The 10,256-nt window shown below is 35.7% G+C and overlaps 1 protein-coding gene across 1 annotated transcript; it reads right to left on the bottom strand.

The window, feature by feature from the left end:
• Positions 1 to 3,294: 3,294 nt before the first annotated feature.
• Positions 3,295 to 4,515, bottom strand: LOC127122330 (uncharacterized). The gene is made up of 2 exons (XM_051052682.1): positions 3,880 to 4,515; positions 3,295 to 3,747 (listed from the first exon to the last, which is right to left on the bottom strand). Exons 1-2 carry the CDS (start codon positions 4,513 to 4,515, stop codon positions 3,295 to 3,297), a joined length of 1,089 nt encoding a protein of 362 aa, XP_050908639.1.
• Positions 4,516 to 10,256: the final 5,741 nt, after the last annotated feature.

Here is a 10,256-nt window from a genome sequence, read left to right as displayed (position 1 = left end):
AACTGCCTGGCGCGTTCTGATTGGTCCAAACCGGAGGGAAACATGAAATTCAAACTGAGGCGCAGGAAAATGGATCAAACACTTCGCTGGAACCGTGTTCATCAACGTTCATAGCAGTTCATCATCAAAATCATCATCAAGAACATTTTTGCACCAAAATGAACAAACAATATACCGTTGGAATCGTCTAAGCATGAGGATCAAGGATATGATGAGGAAAATGTCCAGAAATCAACATACAAAGAGAATCGAACAGAAATAGTTTTGGCATCTAAACTTTGATTCAAGATTTCTCAATGAATATACAACGAAAATACACGATTCAAGCTTTAGGCTACTCTACAATGAACATTCTATCGAATCCCTATCTTAATTGAAGCAATTATGAAGTTCGATTTCCATCCTTAATCGAAGTGCAGTTACGGATTTGGTGAATTCAGGCCTTGATATCCAAAAACAGATGCGCAGCAAGGTGTAGATAAGAAGATGGAATCAACTTTTCAGCTCGCAGCAATTCCAATTCGTGGCAATCTTCAACTGTCATACACAAAGTGCAAATGCCATGGCCATGGATCTTCAAGGTTTTTCCACTGTGAGCTTCAACAGAACTTCTATTTTACCTGCAAGTGAAGAATCAACAAAGAGAAGCCACGAGTGTTGATGAATTCTTGATGAAAATGAGGAAAAATAGTGTGTGAGAAATTGAGAGAAAATGAGAGAATTGTGAGATTTTTGTTTTTGGATCTGAAAAAATGAGATGTCATTATGATATTCTGTTATAATTATCTCTTTATACCAATGCCTAATCCAAAATTTAATCAAGATTAAGCAAATGGAAGTAATTAGTACAAAGTGCATTTTCATGCTTTGGCCAAAATACCCTTTCTCTTGTGCAGCCAATTTATCAGTCCAAATTTGGTTCAAGCAAGTCCAAAATGTCATTTGGAATGTGTTGCAAAAGGTCCCATGTGCATAGGCCATGTATTTCTCAAAATCACTATGTCATGCCAAAAATGCAAATGAATTCACTTGAAAAATGCCATTTTGCTATGAGAGTTTTTGATAAAATGTAATTATGCATCATGAAAGTTCATATGAAATGTGGTTTGCTAAAATAAAAATCAACCAAATTGGCCTTTCCATGTGAAAGTTATGGCACTTTGAATTTGGGCATTTTCTGAAAATGAATGGACCATATCTTGCCAACCACACATGGGAATCTCAAGTTCTTGGACTTTTTGGAATGGTGAGATCAAGATCTTCAACTTTCATGTTGGACAAAATTCCATTTGAGGCTTGTATGATGAAGTAATTTTGGGGAGCAAAACTTTCCATTTTGGGCAGTTGAAATTACAGGTCACCTGCTATTTTTGGAAACTTTTGATCTGACCTCCAAATCTTCAACCTTGGTCTTTGACATGTCAAATGAGACTTATATGGACATGAATGAGCCCTTTCAAACCATCTCACACCTTCTAATCCATAAAATCAGGCACAGTTGACCACAATTGACTTTCTAGGGTTTCTGAAGAAATTCAGCTTGACTGTTGAGCTTTGATCATCAAATCTTTGGCCAAACCACTTCACAATGATCCTTAGACCATATGAACTTGATAAATCAACCCTAGGGCTTTTCCTCAATGAAAATAGCACATGCTTGCTTGTTTGACCTGATCTCCTGACCAGTTTGACCTAATTTGTCAGCTGAACTTGCACTCGGGCAAATGGCTATGCAATGCTATGCAATGGACCTTGTTATGATAATGACCTAAAAATGAAAAATGTATGCACAAGAGGTAGGGTGCAAATTTGAGGTGCTACACATACCTCAAAGAAAAGCCGAATTTCTAGCAGCAGAAGGGGCATCAAAGGTTTGGTGCAGAATGGAAGAATCTCCATTGGAGAATTGAGAAGCGAAATTCAGTTTCATTCCCCATGCATAGGCAGCATCAAGCCTATTGGGAGCAGATCAGAAGATGGATTCATTCATATTTGTTGGGATCACTGTCTCAACCAGGGTCTCAACAGTAGTAACAACATCAGCAACAAAAGTGTTCACCGCAGTAGCACTGGTGACAATAGCAGTAGCAGGATTCACAGAGGTAGAAGCCCTTTGTGCCTGAAGATATTCCATGATGGTCTCCATGTTGCCTTGGAAAAGGTTAATTTTTCCCTGGAATTGGGCCAAAGTTTCCTTAACAACAGTGTTATCAATTTCAAAATCAGTCATGGGTCTTGACTTGTTAGCTCTGGTATAATATCGGTGACGAGTCATCGTAATTGTTGAGAAAAGATAAGAAGGTAAGCATTTTGTTTTCCGAAAGCCAAAGCAAGTGAATGCGTGGATGTATGAATGCATGCAAAAAGAATTTTACATAAGCATATTTTCATTTTTATCATTCATTTTTTTATAAGAAAAATTTCCATAGAATCCTTGAGTTTGTTTATTATTATGAGTAATCATAAAGCATAAAGACAGAGACAATATATGAAGCAGATAACAAAGAAACTCTTTTTATTCAATATCCAAAAAAGGAGTACATGTACAAATCAAGAATCTGCCTGACGGGCTACAGTAAGCTCAGCTTTAAATCTATCAAACACCACCCTACAACATAGATGAAATGGAATACAATCCAAGGATCATTATGCGGAAACACTACAACAAAGGCTTTCTTCAACAATTCTGACAGGTCTTCCATGGCATGGTTTAGAAAATTGGGTCAGGTGCACATGCCTTTCCCTCCAATATTGTGAATCTTTAAAAAGTTTGTGCAATAAGGTGTGATTAGGTCTATCCAAGAGATCTCGCAAAAATGTCTCCTTCTGATCCATGAGCCTTTGAAGTTGACCCCCGCACCTCTCCCAATGACCAGTCTCTTGTTTGAGCATATTGGTATTCTCCATATCCTTATGTGTTGGATCCCTCAACACTCGGATCTCTTCAAACCTTTGGTCTAGCTCACTCTGGCACTGATAAAGAGTAACCTCGATCTGCTTGACACAACTTTGTTCATATTTCAACCCCTTCTTGCAAACTTCCAATTGGTCTTGAAGTTTCTTGATTTGATCCTTGTAGTTGATCTCCAGTTTGCAGGCTTGATATTGAGTCTTTCCTAACTGCTTCTTCTAGGCTGATAGACTGGCACAAGTTCCCTTCAATTCTTTGCCTACCTTCCTTCTCTTGTACAACTCAACTTGAACCTCATTATCCGCTTGAAGTGACCTTTCCCTTTTTTGATTCAGATTGAGCCTCATTTTCTCTTTCTCCAATTTAATCTTACCAAGGTTAGATCAGAGATCCGCGCTCTCTTTCTCTAATTCCTTGATAATTCCCTTCAACTTGTCAACTTCAGAGATATGATTAACAATAAGTTCGGGAGTTTTGATGCTCATAGACGACTCTGATGGAAATGGCAACAATATCTCTTTAACCATATCCTTAACCCATCTGGTATAAGCTTCCCTGGCTATGTAGTTCTTCTTACCCATTTCATCTCTTTCTTTAGGACATATCTCTCCCCAAGCATTGATAATCTTCTTGAGTAACTCTGGATTATCGACCCCTTCATACAAGGCAAAATCTTCCACATGCTTGGAATCAGGTTTGTCCACCATAGGGTATCCCAACTGACGTAGTGCCAATCTCGGATTGTAGTTGATTCCACCTTTTGTAACAAGAAGAGGTACACTAGTAAAGTCACCACAATTGAGGATGAGCTTGACATTGTCGTAGCTTCTAGAGTACTAGGAAATATTTTCAGCATTCAAGGACATGATCCTTTGAGACCACTTCAGATTTTCTTTATTCTCAATGAAAGGACCTTTGTTGTGTACATGTGAAATAAACCATCTATACAATAAAGGAATACAACATACAATAGTTCTTTTCTTCTTCCGAGTCCTTACGTGGATAGAATAGTAAGTATCAACAAGAATAGTAGGAATAGAATTCTTGGTTAGAAAAATATGTATAACATCCAGATCCACAAAGTCTTCAATATTAGGAAACAATATAATCTCATAGATGAGTAAAGCTAGAACAGCATTGAAAGCCATCCAGCTTCCAACATCGGCAAAAGTAGTGGCCTTATCTACCAGAAACTTCGAGGTAAAACAATGAATTCCACCCTTAAGCTTAAGATACAACTCTACTTCCTTCTTATCTAGATGAAGGGCTTCATCAAGGATATGAGACTTGGGGAGTTCTTTAGTGCAGACAAAAGGAACTCGATTCTTAATCCCAATCTCCAAAATATGAGAGTATTCTTCCAGAGTAGGTGCTAACTGATAATATTGAAAGGTAAAACATCTCAACATAGGATCATAAAATTGCACAAGAGTGTGCACAACAATGGTGTTAACTTCAGTATTACGAATTCCTAGGAGATTGCCATAAGTCTTTTTGAACTCTTCTTTGTACTCAAGAATCATACGTGCCCCTAGTCCTCTCAAAACTTTCAACCGCGACTCCACAAGCTTGTAATTGTGAATGCCTCTTCTGTCATAAGTCATACTTTGTCTTGAGTACTCAATCAACAAACTTGGCTCTTGGATTCCTGGAAAATGAATGTGCAAATTTTTTATTATGATGTAATGACAATGTATGATGAAATGATGTGTTGGTGTAAGCCCTAGAGGCCAAGACTTTTGGTACTTGTATCGAATTATTTATTAATAATAAAAGGATTTTTCCTTATTATGTTTGTTTAATAAGGTCCCTAGAATAGTTAGTCCGTTTAATGTATCAAGTGTGACTTAATCATGAGATCCCATTAAACATAAGGACATTATTCTTAAAGTATCTGTAGTCGAGCTTTGTTGTGAAATGGGATAACATTAAAGCATTAAGACTATTATGTATATGGACTGATGATCACATCTCATAGATCATGGATAAGGAGTTATCAAGTCTTAAACATAGGTATGAATATTAGGAGTAATATTTATACTAGATTGACCCGCTATGAGAATACTATATAGAATGTTATACAAAGTGTCATAAGTTATTCTTGTAACACCCCTTTTTCTACCCCAAATTACTTAGCATATAATCAGAGTAAATAAGCACGCATATAAACAAAAAGGCGTCACATCGACGTTTTTAAAAACTAAAAGCTTTCAAAAACCAACAATACACCTGGTCATTTAAAATAACACATCTCAATTATCATGAATATTCAAGCATATGCGTTTGCAGCGGAAAATAAAGAATACTCATGTATTTCATAAAATGATCCATGTCTCATACCATGATCATCTCTCAACAATCATCTCAAGATAACGTAACTCAAGTAATAACATACTGCATCTCTAATGAGATATGAGTTCGATACTACCAATCTACCCAGTGTTACATGACCAGAGCATTGACTCATTACCTAATCGTCAAACTAAAATACGGAAACTCTCCAGCTAATCTCGAGCGAGCTACCGTCCTCTTACTTCAGTGATACTACTCTGGAGTATCTGCACGATACCCATGTAAAGGTAACATTCAAACAGAAAGGGTGAGAATTCAAATCATTATGAAATAGCATAATAAGGCACAATGATTAAATCAATAATTAAAGGAATTCATCACACCTTGGATAATCATGTCAATAATATTAACTAACATTTATTTCACATGTTTCAAACATACATTAACACTCAAGAAGTTAATACTAAAATTCAATGCAATATTCTTAAATATACACATAATCACAATTATCACATAATCACATATTTCACCAAGTTAAGTATCCAAACATCACCAAATTCAATTACCACATCTCATACACACATCACAATCACAACCATGCAAACATTCAACTATCACATGACTCTAATGTGACTCAATGCAAGACATGTGACTCTATGCATGTGGTACCATCTACTACCTCGCCTATTTCCATTAAGGATCAACGAGTGCTCATCTACCTCGCCTATTTCTAATTCAGGATCAACGAGTGCTCATCTACCTCACCTGTTTCCAATTAAGGATCAATGAGTGCTACATCTACCTCACCTGTTTCCAATTAAGGATCAATGAGTGCTACATCTACCTCACCTATTTCCAATTAAGGATCAATGAGTGCTCATGTGAACCCACAGTTTCACCACTTCCACAATGAAGTCGACCATGCTATGAATGAATGCACACATACCAACACATATGCAATTAAGATCATCTCTACCATCTGAACATTCCACATATCATCATAACTCAACTCTATGAATTATCCACCAATGGTACATATACACATTCAAACAATATATCATTCACAATCCACCAATGGCACATATACACATTCATAACAATATATCATTCATAATTATGCATCACACCATTCATCATGCAATAACCAATTCATGTTACCACATGAATAATATCAATAAATAACAACAACTCATCAACATCTTAACATCATCGACATAACAACATAATTATCACGCAATCATATTACAACAATGCAACGATTCATCAACCAAACGTATAACCCAATATATTTATCAATACAGTAGGCATGTGAATATTATTAAAACATATTAACAATCAATACCATGTTTTAGGTATGAGCATTAGCTTTCTAACGCTTCAAACGCCACCAAAATCGGACTTACGAGTTAAAAGTTATGATCAAAACCGTGCACGAAGGCATTACTAAAAGTTATTGTTTATTAAATTTTCCAACATAATTTTCATCTTCTTCAACCCCCAGAACGTCCATGAAATAATCTCCAAAATTATTTTATTCCTGAAACAAAGTTATAGTCCTCTGTTTCAGCTATCCAACACTTCGAACGACACTCTATTTGGACTTACGGATCAAATGTTATGACCAAAACGATTTCGACAATAAAACATAAAAACAGGCCGCGAGTGTGACGGACAGCATGCAGAATTTTCCGCGGTTTTCACTGTTGGAGGACTTCCGGACCTCCGATTTCAATTCCGTAAAAAACCAAATATTCAGAAAATTATAACTCACACAATAATCCAAATATATAACGTTAATTTGCAGTTTTAACACAATCAATCACCACAATCAAGCATAATCATCAAAACCTAACAATCCTAAAATCATGCAAATTAGGGATTTTAACCTAAACATACATCTACCCATTGACCCAATCATACTAACCCATAATAATAAGGATTCCCCCCTTACCTCTTCAATTTGATGGAAACCCTAGCTTCTCTTTACTTTTCCTCTCCTCTTTCTCTATTGCCTTCAATGATCAACTGAATTCTAACTCTCACTCTCCTCACCTCTTACTATTTATATTAGTATTCTCTTTGGGCTTAAATCATTATATCCATCTAATTTAATTACTAGGTCCAATAAAACCTAATATTTAAATATCTCTTATTTAAATTTAAATAAATTAAACCACTCACTATACACACCAAGTTAGTTAATTCGATTATTTAATTATATCAACTAAATAATTAATTAACACACCAAATTAATTAATATACTCGATCATTATACTACCTAACAACCGATTAATTACTTAACACTCCAAATAATTAAATATAATATAATAATAATAATATACGAACTAATTACTAAAATTGGGCTGTTACAATTCTCATGGTGATAATGTTGTATACCACCCTTCGACCTGAATCCACTATGGACCCTAGATGTAGAGTCGAGTGCCTTATTGTTGATCAAACATTGTCTGTAACTGGATGACCATAAAGACAGTTGATGGGTACTCCACGAAGCATGCTGATGGACATGAATGACCTAAATGGAATTTGCCCATTCTGCGTAACATGATAAATGTCTACGGGCCCAATATTAAACTGGATAATGATGACACAGTCTATGCCTTGTGTTCAATATAGACATAAGATCAAAAGGGTAATTGTATACATAAGTATTATCACAAAAGGATTTGTCAGACCACTTGGCATTTTTGTGTCTTGGGTAGCAGTGATGTGTTGCTAGGTACCGCTCACAGTTTATTATGTTAAATATGTGATTTAATATAATTACCAATATCGCGAGAACCTACAGGGTCACACACAAAAGGACGGATTGATGAGAGATAGAGTAAATAAGGAACACCGTAATATACAATGCACTTAAGTGAATTATATAACATCGTAAGGTATGGTGCACTTAAGTAGAAAATGAAATACGGTAAGGTACCACGTGCTTAAGTGATTTTGGCATATCATAAGATATGGGCCACATACACTTAAGTGGGCTTTTTAGCTTGCAGCCTGTAGCGGTAAATTCATGATCATCAAGTTATGGATAAGCTAGACATCAAATAACAAGAGTCGCCACCGCGCTTTTATTGTTTCCAAGGGAAAAGGGAAAAAGTGCGAACAAAACCAAAAAGTAAAAAGTTTTCAAATCAAAACTAATGAAATGTCAGAGATTACAGGTAAGGGGGTTGGTTACACAGAGGGAAGGTGTTAGTACCCAAAGTGTCCTAGGTACTCCTAGGGAGCCCTTTTTGTGTGCATATGTATTTTGGACAAAGTGATGTTTACAAACAAATAGAGTGAGGAGATGAGAAAAGAATTCATTAATTAAATTTTTTGTGTTTACAAGACCTTCGGACTTGTGCCTACGTACCAACATAAAAATGAGGGATCAAAACCTCATAGTTCGTGGTATCAATTTCAAAGTGGATGCATTGCTTTTAACAAAAATTAAGTTTGAAAGGCACAAAGGCCTAAAAATGGTTTGAATGAGTTAGTTATTTTTGGCTTTTGAAAGTTTAGGTCAAGTATGGTTAAGTCTATTTACAAGTTTGATTAAGAAAAGAAGTTTGAAAATGCAATGGCATAAGGCCAAAGTTTCTAGTTTGCAAAGTGATCAAAATTTAGAAAATAACAAGTTCAAACAAAGAAGTTTTTGAAAGGAGGAAGATATTTTGAAATTAAAGAAATGGGGAAGAGATGAAGAGACTAATCCTATGCACAAAATTAGAAGTTAAGAGTTGAAAAGATCTGGCCGATGGGTAGCAATCCAATAGGCAAGAATGCTAAATAGAAACCCAAATTCCCTTGGACATTTGAATCAAGCAACAAACAATGCATACAATATTAATCTTGAAGAGCAAGGCATCAAATAAAGATATCCACATCCAATCTTAGCCATTCCATGATCTTCTTCAGATTAAGCCCATGTAACAGATGAATTCCACAAGTCACGGGTTCAAAATAACAGCTTCGCAGTGATTATGTTGCAGATGAACTCAAAGACATCTTGAATGATGTATCAGATGAAGTTTCAAATTGCAATCACTTGGTTTCATAAAAATTGGCATTGGCCAAGTCCTTTAGTATAGGAAGGTTGCCTAGATTCTAAGTCCAATTTGTCCAAGGTCAAGTCAATAGTCCACACAAAAGTTTTTTAGGGTTTTTGTTCTTATTATGTACACTAATGGCCCAAGACCACACAAACAAACAAAATATACACAAGCAAGATATATCACACAATATGGTCCAAATGGACAAAAGGGAAAATGACATTAACATAAACAATTAGAATGGTATGAACAATGGCAAATGAAAAGAGCTCAAAAATTAAAGTGCATTAAAATAAAGGACTTGAAATTAAATGTTAGTTGTTAATGAGTTAGAAGTTAGTATTGTTTTGCCTTTGCTTTTGTTTTAAGTCATTCTTTGGAGAACACTCAACCCACTTATCACAAACATGGATCCTTGAGCCAAGACATCTTCCAAAGGAAGGAAAAAAGGCCAAGTTTCCACACAATACCATGAAAGAGGGGAGACTTACAATCTCACTAACTAGAATGTTATGCCTTTTGTGTCAAAAATTTAGCGCTATGTTAAGCAATCGTAATTGGACTTATGTAGAAGTCACAACTATTTGAGGCCGGGCAATAGAATTTTGGTGTTAATGCATGTTAGAGACATAGTATAATGGACTATGCTCATGAAACATACCACACACAAAAAGAATATGCAAAAATAGGTGGCCTAATCGCATCCATACTTATGTTGATTTTGTAATAAACTAGACTTAGGACTTAGAGATATCATAGACCAAATGAGATGAATGCATAAAGAAGGGGAATGAGATGAAGAGGGAAGGGAATGGATCAAAACTTAAATTGGTCAAAGGAGGACTTTTACCAAATTAATATCATTCATTCATTTTGGGATATGGAATGCACATTCCATCAATCTCCTAAATCCAATGATATTAACTCAACAAAGTCAAATCAACCTTGACCAAGGCCCAACAACATGAGTCAAACTTACACAAATCATCACAATA

Source organism: Lathyrus oleraceus, chromosome 2 (genome assembly GCF_024323335.1).
Source record: "Lathyrus oleraceus cultivar Zhongwan6 chromosome 2, CAAS_Psat_ZW6_1.0, whole genome shotgun sequence".
NCBI classification, from domain to species: Eukaryota; Viridiplantae; Streptophyta; class Magnoliopsida; order Fabales; family Fabaceae; genus Lathyrus; species Lathyrus oleraceus.
This window is presented reverse-complemented; position numbering and strand designations above follow the sequence as displayed.